At 44.9% G+C, this 18,452-nt stretch overlaps 1 protein-coding gene across 3 annotated transcripts in view; it reads right to left on the reverse strand.

Moving 5' to 3' along the window:
• Positions 1-1,267: 1,267 nt before the first annotated feature.
• The window catches only part of CCDC3 (coiled-coil domain containing 3), a 99,627-nt gene continuing 82,442 nt past the window's right edge, over positions 1,268-18,452 (reverse strand). For 2 of the 3 annotated variants that reach the window (XM_036024351.1, XM_028506919.2), the window contains exon 3: positions 1,268-4,681. In XM_036024351.1, the coding sequence (XP_035880244.1) occupies positions 4,406-4,681 (276 nt within the window). In that variant the 3' untranslated portion in view covers positions 1,268-4,405. The remainder of the gene's footprint in view (positions 4,682-18,452) is intronic. The other variant, XM_036024350.1, reaches the window with a different exon arrangement.

Consider the following 18,452-nt stretch of genomic DNA (forward strand, 5'->3'; position numbering starts at 1 on the left):
CTACCAGGGTCAGGCAGTTCAGAGGCCTGTCCTTCAGGTGACAGCCCCTGAAGCTGGGCCACAGACAGGTGCATAGGCTCCTTTCAGGGGAAAACCAGTGAGACTTGGAGTGGGCTAGAGGGGGAGGGCAGAGGAGGTGTATGCCAGTTTCTGGGCCTTTGGGAAGGATGCAGTCAGCCTCCAGGTGCCCGCTGAGTGAGAAGCCTGCAGCTCGAACTATGCAAATAGACCTCTTCAGGGAAAGACTGGGAAATGGGCATTTCAGTCTGACCCCTGTACACTGAGCCCTGGGGGGATGGCCAGAAAGAACTTCTTTGTTTGGTATGGTCCTGTGGGACTCCTGAGTGGAAGCCCCATTGGCTACCAGAGCCATGTGATCTGGAGACCCATCTGAATCACAGATGAGTGTACAAGTTCCATCCGGGGAGATACTGGTGACTTGGAGCAGTCGAGAGGGAGAGGGCAGAGAAGGTGTCCACTGGTTTTCTGGGTGTGGGGAAGACTTCAGCAAGCCCTAGAAGTGTGCTAAGTTAGAAGCCCGGCCTGGCCCTCGGGCAGCAGCTGTCAAAGTGTGCGGATAGCCCTCATTCAGGAAAAGACAGAAATGGGCAGGTGTGTTTTTTCTGCCCCTGCACACTGATCCTGGGGCAACAGCTGTGGTGACTACTGTGCCCATCACCAGCTGCCTCTGGGTAGTTTGCTCTAGTCTTGTGGTCTTCTGGATGCAAACTCCATTGGCTTTCAGGGCTAGATGCTTTGGGGCCTATCCTTTGGGTGAAAGTTTTAAAAGCTGGGGGCTAAGTATGGGGTTTATTGCTAGAGTGTATCTCAGTCTTTCCTACTCATTTCAATGTGAGTATTGTCTTGTTCACCAGACAAATGAGAGGCACTCAGCTAGTTTCTGAATGTCTTTCAGAGAAAATTGCTCCCTATGCAGTTTTTCATTCAGGTGTGTCTATGGGAGGGGTGGAATTCAGGAGCCTTCTATGTCATCATCTGTGAAGACCACCTCAATACTTTCCAAATTGCCCTGGCTGGTGTAGCTCAGTGGATTGAGCACAGGCCTGCGAACCAAAGGATCATGGTTTGATTCCTAGTCAGGGTACACGCCTGGGTTACAGGCCAGTTCCCAGCAGGGGATGCATGAAAGGCAACCATACATTGATATTTCTCTCCCTCTCTCCTTTCCTTCCCCTCTAAAGATAAGTAAATTAAATTTATGAAAAAAATACTTTCCAAATTATGTTTGTTTGTTTTTCGGTCCAAGGATGAACAGATCTGAGCTTGGCTGGGTGGGTAATGGCAGGAGTCCCCAGTGAGAAAAAAAACTTATGATAGAAGAGGGAACTCTGATGGAGCCTGGTGTGGAGAGAAGCAATATGAACTCGAGGCAACATAGGGGTTGACCCTGGATGTGAAGTAGTGAGAGCCTTCCTTTGAGGTGGGAGAAAGGAGAGAAGTGTGAGTGACATGCTAGGAAGTTGAGGAAACACATTTCTCATGGACTGTATTTTCTCAGTAAATATAGTGGAGGAGCAGATATCTACTGATTGTGAAAGAGAAGGGGGTGGCTCAGAAATAGAGAAGCAATTCGAAAAGAGGCTGAAGTTTATGGTAAAGATTAATAAGAAAATTAGAGTCCCACCAAGTATTTTTATTTCTCACACACGTTGGACCTTTCTGGTGAGCATTATGATAAAAATTATTGTAAGTAACATCTATTGAGTGCTTGTGGAGTGTCAGGCATCCTGCTAAGAATACTGAATAATTTCAGTATTCTTAACAGTCTTTGAGGCGGGTGTGATTATTATCCCCACTTCACAGATGAGCAAGTATGAAGAGAGAAATGAAGCTGGTGTTGAACCTTGACTAGCCACCTGCACCAGTTGCGTGCATTGGATGATTTACTTAATCCCTTGAAGCCCCAGATTCCTTTTGGAGAATGGGGATTGGGGGCACTATTTTATAGAATTGTGATGTGTGTGAAAGAGCCTCACACAAGCTGGGTGCTCGATTGTTTTTAAAGCAGCGTGGAAAGTGGACTGATGCCAGGCCAGTGGTTGGTTCGGTCATCGTGATCTGAGTTCGTGTTCTCTCTCCCCAAAGGAGGGCGGGGCCCCGCAAGAATCCCTGTTAACTTCTGTTTCCAGGCAGGCGCCATAGCGTGATGCAGCCTAGTGCTACACCATAAAAACAGGAGCTACAGCAATAGAGACAGTGGCCTGAACTGAAGCCACGGAAGGTGTTCACATTCACACACCATGGTGAGGCCCAAGAAACCTCTTCCCCACACTAGGTGTGGCCCACATGCTACCAGCTTGTGACTCTTGGGGACTCTATTCAAAAAGATTCTAGATTCTATCTGCCTCTTGTTTATTGTATGACTTTGGCCTCCTGGAACCACAAAGTGGACTGAACCATGGCCTGCACCTCAGAGATAGGGCTAGGAGAGTTCGGCTGACATATATCAAGTTCTGGTGAGTGTTTATAGCTGGAATATTCTTGCATAAAAAAGTTCCTGCCAGTACAATAAACAAGTGTCAAGGACTGTGGTTAAGATGGCAATGCAGCAGATAACAGGGACCCAGGGAGTTAGTTCCCTTTGACAACTGATCTGAGGGTGTGTTTGATGACACTGATTACTGAAGCTGCTGTCCCTCATGTGGGGCAGGCCAGGACAGCACTGCTTCTCTGCAGGTGTTGGACACACAGAGACAGGGTCACTTTATTGTTGTGGCTGAAATATCACTCATATTTATTGAAAAGGGAGACATAGTGCAGCTGTAGAGACCCAGCTCCCACATTCTTCCCACAGTGACTGTAAGTCACCCTTGGGCTTGTCATCCCCTTCACCGAAAGCACAACCTCTCTGAGGGAATGTCTCCAGGAAGAGTAACCCAGAAGACACCCCTCCACTGTGCCCCACTGAAGCATGAGCTAACAAAGTGCAGGTAGAAGCTTGGAAATGAAGAGTCCTCAAGCCAAAAGTTCCAGTGCCACTCAGTCCAAGACAGAGTCTGCCCCTGCCATTGAGACTCAAGTGACACGAGGTCCAGTCCTCAGACTGGCTGCCAGTGAGATGGACACCTGACAGGAACTGCCACTTCTAATGGAGAAGACAGAACATTCGGGCCCTGTGGTGTCTTGGGTGGTCTGTGGGTAGCAGACCTCCCAGTGAAGGGCCAGAAGCTTCTATCTGGACAAGCAGGGAAGGGAAAGGTCATTATCTCCTACCATCAATAGAAGATCACCGACAGGACACTCAAATGACTTCTTAATAACACAGCTGGGGCCTGATCACATGAGCCTAGGTCAAGAGCTCCAGTGTCAGGTATAGTGAACACTCTGCTCTTTTCTTGCAGGGCTGTCTTTAACGGCTTCTTTCCCAAGGGGAACGGGTGCAGTTGAGACAGGTGGACTGATGTACAAATGTTACTCCAGGCAAGGTCCGTCCCGGTTGGTGGAAAGCATCTGCATACAGCAGCAGGAGGTGGGAACACCTGGAACAAGGCCTGCCTGGGAATGAGGTAAGGTCACCTGATCCCCCTAGGTAAGGAGGTGTTTTTACAGAAGTCCAGAGTATTAGGGAAGCTCACCTTCAATTTGGAAAACTGGGAAGAAATTACTGAGTGAACAATAAAAATTTAGAAGGGGCTGCGATGCTACTCAGGGTTTTCCCTTAGGAACATGAAGTGATAAAACATAGCAGGCCCATGAGGTCATGTCCCTCTTGATTAAAGTGACCCCTAGCTGTCACCTTCAGCTCTGGGCAGCTGGTATTGGAAACCAGGTATAATGTATCTTTTTAATGGCCTGCTGCCCAACTCAGTTCCCTTACCTGTGCCGAGTTCATTAAGTCTTCACATGCCTCAGCTGGGAGAAAATGCTGGCTGGAGTAGGGACACCCTGCACCTGCTACTTACAGGCATCCTTGGGAGCTTTGCAAGGCCACTGTCCTCCTTCCAAAGATCTGGAAAATGAGACACGGGGCAGTTCCGTGACTGGATTCGGGTCACTCCTTAAAACTATTTGTTCTGGAGCTCAGAGTTGAGGCTGCACTGCCGCCTCTTCTGAAATAAAGGCCAACCTCCTTGTAGTCTCATGCATCTAGAGAGTCTAAAGTGTCCTTTCCCCAGTATTTGCACTTTGCAGGACAGGCCCCAGGCAAGCACACAGCTTGCTTGATCCTGCTGCCTCTGGACTTCAAAGCACCGTATGTGGGGCTGGGCCAGGTAGGAGCAATGGGACTTGCCCTTTAGCCAACTAGACACTACCCAACTCAGAGTAAAAAACATCTTCTACAAGGTCTGAAATACATGCACGTCCAACACCACCATCATTTTCCACACCCTGGCGAGAGGCAAGGCGCCCCAGCGGTGCTGGCTGTGGCACCTCGGGGTCCCCGCTATCCCCGCAGGTAGGTGCCGCGTGCGGGCTCCCGCCCCAGGGCGTTGATGTGCGGGATGGCTCCCGCGGTGGCTGCCAGCTTCTCACTGAGCTTCTGGTTGACCAGTTCCAGGTGGCGGCTGTTCTTCCGCGCCTGCCGTAGTGACCTCTTCACCTTCTTCACCCGGTCCCGGAGCTGCCTGTTCCGCTTCTCCAGGGTGGCCACCTTCTGCTGCAGTTTCTTGACATGGTCCTCCTCCTCAAACAGGGCCTTCTGCACCGATGAACACATGAGCTGGGGACATAAATGCAGCGCAGGAAGAGGCAGGTGAGTTTTGGGAAGTTGGCCCAGGTTGACATCCCAAACCCTGGTGTCACCCACGGCCCGGACTCCGGGACAAGGGCATCCATCAAGGCCCCTTTCTCACTCTGTGGCTTCCGCCCAGACCTCAGACTGAGCCTCTCTTTTGCTTTCTGTGTTTGGGGTCCTTGGGTAATCTTGTTTTAAAAAGATATTCTAAATATTTGTCACTTCTATCAAAAAGGAAACAGGTTCAGGGAATCAAGAAGTAAAAGACCAAAACCCAAGACAGAAAAATGCGCAAAGGATGTGGATAGTTCACAGGAAAGGTATTATAAACCTCTCAAATGTAGGAACAGCATCTCAGCCTCTCTCATAGTAAGATAAATGCCAATTGCAGCCTCGATGAATTGCTATTTCACCCAAACTGAGCCCAGGTGTGGGGGATAGACACTCTCAGACTCTGCAGGTTTAGTATAAGCCGCCGTAGAAAGCAGTCCAGCTACATCTATTGAACAAAAGCATCACATACCCTTTGGCCTAGTGATTCTGGGCTTTTTCTCATAGAAATACTCCCATGTGTGTGAACTGCCGCAGGCAGAAGGAATATAGGATAGTGTTGCTTGTTATAGATATAAGAAGATTGAGACGTGACATTAGCATCATGGTGGCCTAAGATCCCCTTATTTTTGGTCCACCCTCCAAAAACAAAAATTTAGCATCCATCCGTGAGCATACGTGCACTTCTGGGAGCTGTAGTGAGCATACACTGCTCACTACATGAGACACTGGGGGGTTTCATGTACTGAGGGGCCATACACTGAGGGGCCCAGGAAGAGTCTTGCCCCCTATGCATCAGCCAGACCTTGGTCCCAGTGTGCAGTTTGCAGTGGCCCATGAACTGGCTCCAGCCCCTCTTAGGCAAAGGGCCTCGAAGTAAACATACAAATGGCCAACATGAATATCGCTAATCACCAAGGAAATGCAAACCAAAACCAGAATGAGGTGTCACCTTACCCGTTAGAATGGCTGTCATCAAAAAGATAAGAGGTAGCATTATGGTACGGGATGGTGACATTGGCAGATCCTGAACCCACCTCCTGCCATGGACATACCGAATCTGCAGCTACATACAGAACAGCTTCCTATGAAGGAAACCCCGTCACTAGGTGAGTGACTCCCACACACTGGGCAAATGAGAAAAAAACCTGCGTGGAACGGGAAGGAGAGACTAAGACAGAAGCTTGTCATAAAGCCCTGGTGTGACCCACAGGCGGGTGGGGACTCAGCTCCCAGCTTCTCCCTGAGGAGTGAAGGGTTTGAACCACGTGCTGGGTGGGGACTCCAACTTTTCAGACCTGCACCTGAGAGATGGATCCCCATGGAGAGCCAGCGGGGCTGTGTCCACAAGGCTACAACAAACTGAGAAACGGTTCTTACAGGACTCACCCATGGACTCCCCAGCCCAGGTGGCAGACTGAAAAGCACCCAGTCCTTCTCTGATGAGGCCTGTTTGCTTTTAAACCTCCAGCCTGAGAGACTAAGTGCACATCTAGAGGCCTACTGCAGTATTCTGCAAACCCTGTGGACTTGGCCTCTGCCTTGCTCCAGGTACCACCCAGAAAAGAGCTTGTGCACACACCTGGTGCCCCAGTGGCGGTGGCTGTGCTCAGGGGACACCCCCTGATCCCTTGGTTCTGGGCCAGCAGGACTCACTGTTGCAGATCCCATAGGACTGTAAAAGTAGAGAAGTAGTCTTAACCAGCTACCCCCTCAGGGCACAGTGGGGGTAATGCTGCAGCTACATGTTGAAATCCCTGTGACCTGGCACAGTGAGAACCCAGGGCCAGAGCATATCAAGAAGCACACACATTAGGAAGTCATGGGTGACCCGGCTTCTTTTCCGGGACACCCTCCTGAATTGTTATGCCAGCAAAATGGAAAATTATGACAAGGAGAATAACATACCTTTCAAGATTTTTTAAAAATTTATTTTGGAGAAAGAAACATTGATTTGTTGTTCTACTTATTTATTCACTCATTGGTTGCTTCTTATATGTGCCCTGACTTGGGATCAAACCTGCAACCTAGTCTTATCAGGATGACACTCTAACCAACCAAGCTACCCAGCCAGGGTCAAGATGATGTTTGTTGTTGGTAACACTTACAGACATCTTCCTTCCGATATCAAATCCAAACAATGAAGCAAGGAGTTATAGCAGCGTTTAAACCCTACTGCTGAGGAGGACCTCTGCCCGGGCCATTGCTGCAACAGGACGACACGGATGCAGCTCTGGAAGGACCACAACCTCTGTAACCGACTGAAGACCCCTGCTTGGGCTTGAAGTGACCTGACCAAAGAGTGTACAGATGGCATCTGAGGTTCATCCATGACCTCAAAGGATGGGCCAGGACGGAGGAGCCTGCAAAAACCAACAAGGCTATGGGTGAGGATGACATCGAGGAGCCCTAGGGCTGGTTCCTGAGGACTTCACTGGACTTCACTGAGAAATTGTTGGAAAAGGAACACGTAACTGAAGAAGAGGCAAGAGGAAAGGAAACTGCAAGAGAAGAAAAAGAACCACTCCCAAGAAAACTCACAGTGAATGGCTTAGCAGAAGCTTTAGCAGACCTCAAAGAAGCTCCTTAAAAACTTTGAAAACATGCCCCCCCAACAACCAAAAGGTTTTCATTAACGGAATGTCCACGTTGCATTACACATGATGAAAATCTATACTGAGAAAAGGAAACCAAGCAAACCACCATGGACCTATTTCTGAAAAGGGTGACTGATCCTCCAGAAGAGCTACAGGCGGGTCCTTCAGCAGGTGTTCCAGAAGGAGGCCCTGCTGTCGAAGGAGACGACGGCTCCGTGTTACTGCACCTGGCGCCCTTCCAGGGGGACAAGACATGAGTGTGGGAGACAGTGAGTGACACTGAAGCCCCTGACCCTGTGCAGGCGATGCTAATGTGCATGCATCTTAGTTCTTGACAAAAAAGTTTTCATAGGAAGAAGCTTATAGAATAAAGATACAAAGAAAATATTTTGTAGAGCTGTACCAATGTCTTTGTTTTAAGCTAAGTGTTAATACATGAGTCAAGTAAAAAAATTAAAGTTTATAAAGTAAAAAATTACTATCCTGTAGGCCTCAGTCATGGTCAGTGTGCTATACAGGTGTGCCATTTTTTTCTTCTATACTATATTTTACTGTAGCTCTTCTGTGTGTAGATATGTTTAGACACACAAATATTTATTACTGTGCTACAGTTGTCTATGGTGTTCGATGCATTAACATGCTGCACAGGCTTGGAGCTTCAGAAGTAGCAGGCGTACAGCCTAGGTGTGTGGCGCAGGCTGCAACACCTAGGCCTGTGTAGATGCACTCTACGATGTTTGCACCATGACAAAACCACCTAATGACACGTCTCGCAGAATGTATCCCTGTCCTCAAGTGATGCCCGACTGTACTAAGGTGGCAGCTGAATCACATGTAAAGCCATTCTGAAGGTTAAAAGATAAAAGCAGTAAAAATGGCTATATCTACAATAGTGTGTTAATGGATACACAGATGTAAATTGTGATTTCAAAAACATAATACATACAACAGAGAAGTTACAAAACAGCCAGAAAACAATCAACAAGATGGCAATATGAACATACGTATCAGTAACTACTTGGAGTGTAAATGAAGTAAATTCTCCTAAGGACACTAAATGGCTGAGTGGGTTTAAAAAAAAAGACTCAACTATATGCTGGCTACAAGAAATGCAGACTAGCTTTAAGGACATAGAGAACGCAAGGGAATGGAAAAAGACATTCCATGCAAATGGAAACCAGAATAAAGCTGACATAGCTACACTTACATCAGACAAAATAGACCTTCCAACAAAAACAGAGAAGAGCATTAAATAATGTAAAGGGATTGATCCAACAAGAGGATATAACCTTTGTAAACATGCACACAATATAGGAACACCTAGAGATACAGGAGTGGGCGATAGTAGGTTTAAAGTTGGAATACTAATAAATAATACAAGATAAACTCTGTGTTTCATGAGGTCGTAACTGCAAACCTGCTTTAGCCCACCCCTGTATAGAGCAGGGACAGACAGAAATATAATGATAGTAGGGGAGTTTAATACCCTGCATTGATCAATGTGTGAATCATCCAGACAAAAGATCTATAAGTCAACATTGGTCTCGACATTAGACTAGATGGGCTTAAATAACATATCTTAAATATTCCATTCAAAAGCCAGAGCATACACATTCTTCTTAAGTACACATGGAACATTCTCCAGAACAGATCATATGGTGGGCCACAAAACAAGTCTTAGTAAATTTAAGAAGATTGGACTCACATCAAGCATCTTTTCTACCCACAATGATATATGGAACTATTAGAAATTAAGTAGAAGAAGAAAACGGAAAATTCACAAATATGAGGTGCTTAAACAACATGCTAATGAATAAATGAGCCAAAGAATAAATCCAAAGAGAAATTAAAATATACCTTGAGACCAATGCAGAAGGAAACACAACAAACCTACGCTTGTGAAATGCAGCAAAAGCAGTTCTGAGGAAGTTCACAGTGAAACATACCTACATCAAGGACAAGAAATACCTCCTATAAATAACCTACTTTATACATCAAGAAACTAGAAATAGAAGAACAAACTAAGCCCAGAGTTAGTAGAAGGAAAAATAAAAATCAGAAATGAAATAAATGAAATATAGACTTAAACAATAGAAAAGATCAGTAAAACTAAGAGCTTTTTGAAAAGATAAAACTTTACCTAAAATTAACAAAAGCAAAAGAAAGGGGACTCAAAAAATAAAATCAGAAATGAAAGAGGAGATGTTATAATTGACACCACAGAAATACAATGGATCCTAACAGACTACTATGAACAATTTCATGCCAACAAGTTGGACAACCTAGAAGAAATGGGCAGATTCCTAAATATACAACCTAGAAAGACTGACTGGTGAAGAAATAAAAACCTGAATAGACCAATTACTAGTAAGGAGATTAAAACAGAAATCAAAAACCTCCCAAGCAGTTAAAGTCCATTACCAGACAGCTTCACTGGTAGATTCTACCAAACATTTAAAGAAGTAATACCTGTCCTCCTTAAACTCTTGCAAAAAAAGAAAAGAGAAAAGAAAAAAGAAAAAAAGGGAACACTTCCAGACTCATTTACAAGGGAGGACCCAAAAATCCTGGAACTTATTTATAAAAAAATGTGTATTCTTACATGTTTAAACTTCATTCACCTTCAAAGTATTCTCCATTTGATGTGATATACCTATTGAGATGCTTTTTCCACTGTTCAAAACAATTTTTGAACTCTTCTATTTTGGTGCTTTGAAATCCTTCTGCCATTTTTTGTTTCACCTCTTCAACAAAATGTTTCCCCTTGAGGACTTTTTTCTTCCAGGAAAACAAAAATTCACTCAGGGTGAGGTTGGGTGAACAGGGAGGGTGGGGCACTGGGGTCATGCTGGTTTTGGTCAAAAACTGCTGAACACTCAGCACAGTGTGGGCAAGTGCACTCACTAGTCACCCACTATGAAATGAGCAAATGCATTGAAAGGGTCTTCAAATAAATTCACTGAAGTCAAATTCTGCCTCTCACAACAAGGACAGCTGGTACAGCGATACAGATGGATTCCTATAACACTGAGTGGGGGAAGCCTGCACTACAAAAGGCCCACCCTCCAAAAGATAATTCCAGGTTGGTGGGGGGGCCTGCCTCATACAAGGCCAGCATTACCCTGATACCAGACAAAAGTGACATAAGAAAAGAAAATTACAGGCTAATACCTCTGGTGAATACAGATGTAAAAATCTTCAAAAAAATATTAGCAAACAGAATTCAGCAATTCATGAAAAGGATCATACACCCTGATAAGTAGGGTTTATTCCAGGGATACAACAATGTTTCAACATCTGTGAATCAATCAAGGTGATACACTACATAAACAAAAGATAAAAATCATATGATTACCTCAATAGTTGTAGAATAAACATTTGACAAAACTGAACATTTATGATAAAAATTGTCAATCAAATGAGTAAAGGGAATGAATATACCTCAACATATTAATAACAAGGGCCATATACCAGAAGCCCAGAGCTAACATCACACTTGATGGTGAGAAGCTGAAAGCTCTTCCTCTGATTGGGAACATGACAAGGATGCCCTCTCTTGCACTTTTATTCAACATAGTACTGGAATTTTTAGCCAGAGAGCAATTAGGAAAGAAAAAGAAAGAAAAGGCATTTGCATTCAAAAGGAAGAAATAAGACTGTGACTATTAACAGATGGCATGATACTAGACAGAGGAAACCCAAAAGATGCCACCAGAAACTTAAAATTAATTCGGTACAGTTGCAGAATACAAACCAAGGAGGTTAAAGATCTCTACACTAAAAACTATAAAATGTTGATTCAAGAAATTGAAAACAAGTAAATGGAAGGCTATTTCATGCTCATGGACTGGAAAAATGATTGTTTAAATAGCAACACTGCTCAAAGTGATCTACAAATTCAAAACAATTCCTATCAAAATTCCAATGGTATTTTTTCACAAAGCTAGAACAAACAATTCTAAAATTTGTACAGAACCACAAAAGACCCTAAATATCCAAAGTAATCTTGAGCTAGAACAAAGTTGGAGGCATCATGTGCCCTAATTTCAAACTATATTATAAAGCTACAGTAATCAAAACGGTATGGTATTAGCATAAAAACAGACACATAGATCAATGGAACAGAATAGAGAGCCCAGAAATAAACCCACACATTTAAGGTCAAATAATTTATGACAAAGGAGCCAAGAATATACAATAGGAAAGGATAGTTTCTTCAAAAAATGGTGGGAAAACTGGACAGCTACATGCAAAAGAATGAAACTTGACCACTATCTTAAACTATACACAAAACTCAACTCAACATGGATTAAAGGCTTGAATGTAAGACCTGAAGCCAAACCCTAAAATGAAACATAGGCGGTAAGTTCCTTGCCATCAGCCTTGGTGATAATTTTTTGAATTTGGCAAAGCAAGGAAAGAAACCAGCATTTGGACTACACCAAACTAAAACTGTGCAGCAAAAGAAACCATCAACAAAGGGACAAGATGATGTACGGAATGGGAAAATATTTTTGTAAGCTACATATCTGATAAGGTTAATATTTAAAACCTATAAAGAGCTCCTGTAACTCAATAGCAAAAACAAAACAAAACAAATAATCCAATTAAATGGGAATAGGACCTGCATAGACATCTCTATGAAGATATACTGAAATCCAACAAGTATATGAAAAGATGCTCAACATCACTAGCCATTAGAGAAATGCAAATTAAACCACAATAAGATATCACTTCACACCCTTTAAAATGGCTATTATCAAAAAGACGAGATAAATTTTGGTAAAGATGTGTAGAAAAGGGAACCTTTATGCACTATTGGTGGGAATGTAAATTGGTCCAGCCACTATGCAACAGTATGGAAGTTTCTCAAAAAATTAGAAATAGAAATAGCATATGATCCAGCGATCTCACTTCTGGGTACTTATCCAAAAGAAATGAAAACAGGCCCTGTCTGGTGTGGCTCAGTGGATTGAGCACAGGCCTGTGAACCAAAGGATCACTGGTTCAATTCCCAGTCAGAGCACATGCCTGGGTTGTGGGCCAGGTCCCCAGTATAGGGGGCATGAGGGGAAACCACACATTGATATTTCTTTCCCTCTCTTTTTCCTTCCCTTTCTCTAATAAATAAAATCTTAAAAAAAAAAAAAAAAGGATCGCAAAGACATCTGCATTCTCAAGTTCATTGCATTAGTCACAATTGCCAAGATGTGTAAACAACCTTAGTGTCTGTCAACAGATGAGTGGATGAGGGTGTGTGTGTATGTATTTGAGTGTGTGTACATACATATATTCAGCCATGGGAAAGAGGCAAATCCCAGCATTGGAGTTTGTAACAACATAAATGGACCTTAAAGGCATTATGCTAATTGAAATAAGTCAGACAGAGAAGGACAAGTACTGTATTATGTCATTTATATGTAGAATCTTTAAAAAGCTAAACTCATAGAAACAGTAGAATAATGATTGCCAGGGGTGGGGGAAGTGGAGAGATGTTGGTCGAATTTACAAACTTTGAGTATCAGATGAAAAGTTCTGGGGATCTAATAACGTGCAGGGTGTCCAACCCGCAGGCTGTGGGCCGCATGTGGCTCAGGATGGCTGTGAATGCGGCCCAATACAAAGTTGTAAACTTACTTAAACGTTATGATATTTTTGTGTGGTGGTACGTCACAGTGCATTTAGTATGTGGCCCAAGACAACTCCTCTTCTTCCAGTGTGGCCCAGAGACGCCAAAAGGTTGGACACCCCGATGCAACATGGTGATTACAGTTAACAACACTGTATTATCTACTGGAATGTTTCTGAGACAGTAAGTCATCAGTGTTCTCACCACAAAAAGGAAATGGTTAACTCTGTGACAGGAGGGAGGTGTTAGCTAATGCTCAGGTGGTAATCATTTTGTAAATGTATCAAATCAACACACTGTACACCTTAAACTTATACACCGTTATATGTCAATTATATCTCAGTTAAGCTAGGGGAAAATGAAAACAATCTAAAAATGCTTATCAAGAGACATCTGGTTCAACAAATTACAGTAAACCCATACAATAAAACACCTGCCATCTTTAAAAGAACAAGGCAGTTTCCTGTGAGTGTCACTGCAGCAATATCTCGGGTAGGTTGTTAGTAGGAAACCAAGGCGCAGAGCAGTGTGGACTGTGAGACACGAGAATGTAAAATATAGATTCTGTATGCATATGCTGTCTTTGGGAAAATATATTAAAAACTGGAAAGGATGGCTGTGTCCAGAGGGGACAAGGGTGAGATTTATGTGTACCCTTTTGTAATTTCTGAATTATGTGTTATATGTTTATTTTTAAAATATTCTCATCTCCCAACTCCCTTCTCCTACCCATTCTACATGCTACTATCAAGAATACATTTTCTAAAGTAAGGCCTGAGTTGCCAGTCATCTCTGCTTGGAATTATCCATCAGCCCCCAACACATACCCTGTGATGCAGTACAGTGGTGACAAGTCGCCTGCACTGGTTTCCTGTCCTTAAGCTCACAATAGTGGGATCTCTGCTGCACCTGCCAGACCCCCCCACCCCGACCAGGGACTAAAGGAGTTGTTCCCTCAGATTCTTGCAGTGTTGACAGCCCTCAGCTGAGCCTCTCTCCAGAAACTGCTGCTGACTCAAGGGAGCTGCCTCACTCCCATCACTCCTCCTTCCCCAGGGTGCCCACACCCAGTGACTGGTTGGTTACCATAAGGGTATGTGACACCAGGGCACACCCAGCCCCTGAGCATGCCTGGGGTAGGCATGGCCTTCGAAAGGCTGCATTTTGTGAGACTGCATTGCAATCCAGCTTTTCCCTCTGCCCAGTCCCACTCTTCCTCTCCTTCCATTCTCGTCCTCAGGTGTTGATCCAAGGAGTTCTCAATAAAAAGACAAAACCTCCTACATATGCATAGAATCACTCAGCTCAGTCTGTGTCCCAGAGAACCCAGCTGGCAGCACTCACAGTCCTCACCTGTGCAAGGGGAGAATCAGGGCACCCTCTTACAGGGCTGTGTCGAGGACTTAATGAGTTTAAGTGGTGATGCTCGAAACCGTGCCCTGTGTTGGTGTTTGAATGTGTCTCTCCAAAACTCATATGTTGCAATCCTAATGTCCAATGTGATGGTATTTGGAGGTGGGCCTTCAAGAGGTCATTAGGTCTTGAGGACAGAATCCTCATGAGTGAGATTAAGGTCCCCATGAAGGAGCCCACAGCACTCCCTTGCTCCTCTGCCACACAAAGGTAAGAATTCTGAGACCTAGAAGAAGGCCCTTACCCCACCATGCTGGCACCTGGATCTTGAACTGCGAGTCTCTAGCTCTGTGAAAAAATAGATTGTGTTTATAAGCCACCCAACCTGTGTTAGGGCCACCCGAATGGACTAAGACATAGTAAATGATCTCCAGGTGTTAGTTATTAGTGTGGGATCTTCTAAAACCCTTAACCTTTGTGATCAGACCTCGCCTGTGCCTCCAGTCTTATTTTCCATCCTGTTCCCCACTTTATGTGCAAGACAACCCATCTCCTGGCTGTTCCCCAGCACATCCAGTTCTTCCCCATCCTGGGCCTCTGCCACAGCCCTCCTCCCTCCTGCAAGGCTGGCTCCCTCACCTCTGTCTGGCAGTGCTATCACCATGCTGCAGGGTCCTCCATGCCACTGCCCACGGGGCCTTCAGCTGTACATCATGCTTCCTGCTCCCATGTCTCCTTAGTGCCCCTGTAGCTGTTCGTCCAGCACATACCAAGCGCAGCGCAGCACCGACGTGCACTCACTGCCCTGTTAGGTTGTAGACTCCTGAGGGCCAGCTCGACCTTGCTCTTTGTAGCCTTGTTGCCCTGGCCACTTTAGGCATACAAGGCAACATCTGAATCAAGGTAAGTGTTCCAAAAATACCTGTCATTTAATAAAGAGCTTTGGCCTCCTGGGGCTTCCACTGTTCTGGGGAAGACCATGTGCGCAACACTGCCCTCTTCTGGCCAAAGAATCCCCTCAAAAAGAAGAGGTGGGCAGGGAGACCCTGGAGAATTCATTATAGTTGACCCCTGAACAGAGCAGGAGTTAGGGACGCCAACTCCCGTGCAGCTGAAAATCTGCATATAACTTTTGACTCCCCCAAAACTTAGTTGTCTTGTGGTATCCCCAAGTCCCTATATAACATGGCATAGAACGATGAGTACAGTGAGCCCTCCACACCTGTGGTTTCCCAAACACAGATCCAAATAGCACAGGCATTTACTCATTTTAAATCTGCATATAACGGCCTGTGCGGTTCAAACCCACGCTGTTCAAGGCTCAGCTGTGTTTATCTGTATAACTGAGGGTTTAACGGGGCCAAGTACCAGGCCAAGCACTTTTTATCCACTCTCATTAAGTCACGGCCTTTCTAAGAGTTACAATAGATTCTTCAATTGAAAATGGGATGAGGACTTCTGGCAAATGGAGGAATAGGTGGAGGCACCGTACCTCCTCGCACAACCAAGATTAGAACAACAGTAATTTACAGACAGAATAACGCCCAGATCCGGCAGAGGATTTATCTGAATGGAAGTCGGGCAGCCAAGAAGTTGAAGTAGATGCGTTCATCCGGACTGGTAGGAGAAGACGAGCTGGGCGGGCGCAGGGCTGGCGCGGGTCGGTGGTGCAAGGAGGTCGGGGAAAGTTTGGCTCGAAATCGGCGCAACAGCCATCCAGGGTGCAAGAACGCAGCGGTGATCCTTGAGTATGCAAGCTGAGGCTGGCAGACCCAGAGGGGTGGCGATTGTGGACCAGGGCAGAACTCGCAGCCCGGGAGCCCAGAGAAGGGTCTGAGCCCAGGAGAACGGAACTACCGCCATTGTTTTCTCCCGTCCCCACTCCCACTCCCGCCCCCACATATAACGTCACAATCTAGTGACTGGGGTGCCCAGCCCCGGTAAACACCTAAGGCTCCGCCCCCCACCATAACAAGAGCAACCAGACCAAAAAAAAAAAAAAAAAAAAGGAGAGACAGGGGAAAAATATGTTTTCAACAGAGCAGATTAGTCCCCCAGGACTCATCCTTTTGAGCAACCAAGAAATAGCCAATCTATCAGATGCGCAGTTCAAAACACTGGTGATCAGAAAGCTCACAGAATTGGTTGATTTTGGGTGCAATTTAGATGAAAGGATGCAGGTTACCATAAAAGAGATGCAGGAAGATATACAGAGGAGAGCCAATAGTGAAAGGAAGGAATCTGAGTCTCAAAACAATACAGTGGACCAGAAGGAAGATAGAATCAACCAAGCAGGAAAGCATGATGAAATAAGAATTCAAAAAATCGAGGAAAACCTTAAGAACATCCAAGACACCTTTAAACGTTCCAATATCCGAATTATAGGGGTACCAGAATTGGAAGGGGAAAAGCAACAAATTGAGCATGTATTTGAACAAATAATAAAGGAGAACTTCCCCAATCTGGCAAACGAAACAGTCTTCCAAGAAATCCAAGAAGCTCAGAGAGCCCCAAAGAAGTTGGACCCAAGAAGAAACACACCAAGGCACATCATAATTACATTAGCCAAGGTAAAAATGAAGGAGAGAATCCTAGAAGCAGCAAGAGATAAGGGGACAGTCACCTACAAAGGAGTTCCCATCAGAATGTCAGCTGATTTCTCCAAAGAGACCTTACAGGCAAGAAGGGGCTGGAAAGAAATATTCCAAGTCATGAAAGACAAGGACCTACATCCCAGATTGCTCTATCCAGCAAAGCTTTCATTTAGAATGGAAGGGCAGATAAAGTGTTTCTCAGATAAGGTCAAGTTAAACAAGTTCATCATCACCAAGCCCTTATTTTATGAAATGCTAAAGGGACTTATCTAAGAAAAGAAGATAAAGAAAAGACATGTATAGTAAAAGGACAGCAAACTCACAAATATTAACAACCACACCTAAAGCAAAACCAAAAGAAACTAAGCAAACAACTAGAACAGGAACAGAACCACAGAAATGGAGGGCACATGGAGGGGTAGCAGCAGGGGGGTGGGAGGAGGAGAGAGGGGGAAAAGGTACAGAGAATAAGTAGCATAGATTGTAGGTTGAAAATAGACAGGGGGAGGGCAAGAATAGTACGGGAAATGTAGAAGCTAAAGAACTCATAAGTATGACACATGGACATGAACTAAATGGGGGAAATGTGGGTGGGAGGGGGGTACAGGGTGGAGGGGAGAGAAGGGGGGAAATGGGACAACTGTAATAGCATAATCAATAAAATATATTTAAAAAAATGGGATGAGGACTTCTGTCCAAGACGGAGGCATAGGTGGATGCACCGTACCTCCACGCACAACCAAGATTGGAATAACAACAATTTAGAGGCAGAATAACATCCAGAACTGACAGAAAATTTATCTGAATGGAAATCGGACAGCCAAGAAGTTGAAATAGACCTGTTCATCCAAACCGGTAGAAGGGGCAGAGACGAGCAGCCGGGTGTGGATCGCGGCATGGAGAGCAGAGAGCTGGGCACATAAGGCATCCAGGGGCATGAAAGGCATCTGGGGCATGCAAGATTGCAGTGGGTGGACGCTGAGTATGCAAGCGGCAGCTGGCAGACCCAGTAAGGAGGTGGTTGTGGAGCACGGCAGAGCACGCAACCCAGGAATCCAGAGAAGGGACTGAGGTCCCACGGAGAATGGAGCAACCGCCATTGTTCCCTCCCAACCCCACCCCCACATACAACATCACAATCTAGCGACTGAGGTGCCCAGCCCCGGTGAACACCTAAGGCTCTGCCCCTCACTGTAACAGGAGCAACCAGACCAAAAAGAAAAAGAGAGAGATGGCTCAAACAGAAGAACAAATCAATGCCCCAGAACTCATCCTTTTAAGCAACCAAGAGATGGCAAACCTATCAGATGCACAGTTCAAAACACTGGTGATCAGGAAGCTCACAGAATTGATTTTGGTCGCAAATTAGATGAACAAATGCAGGTTACCATACAAGAAATGAAGGAAAATGCACAGGGAACCAATAGTGATGGGAAAGAAAATGGGACTCAAAACAATAGAGTGGACCAGAAGGAAGAAAGAAACAACCAAACAGAAAAGAATAGAGAAATAAGAAGTCAAAAAAAAATGAG

The sequence above is a fragment of the Phyllostomus discolor genome, chromosome 1 (genome assembly GCF_004126475.2).
Source record: "Phyllostomus discolor isolate MPI-MPIP mPhyDis1 chromosome 1, mPhyDis1.pri.v3, whole genome shotgun sequence".
Classification (NCBI taxonomy): Eukaryota; Metazoa; Chordata; class Mammalia; order Chiroptera; family Phyllostomidae; genus Phyllostomus; species Phyllostomus discolor.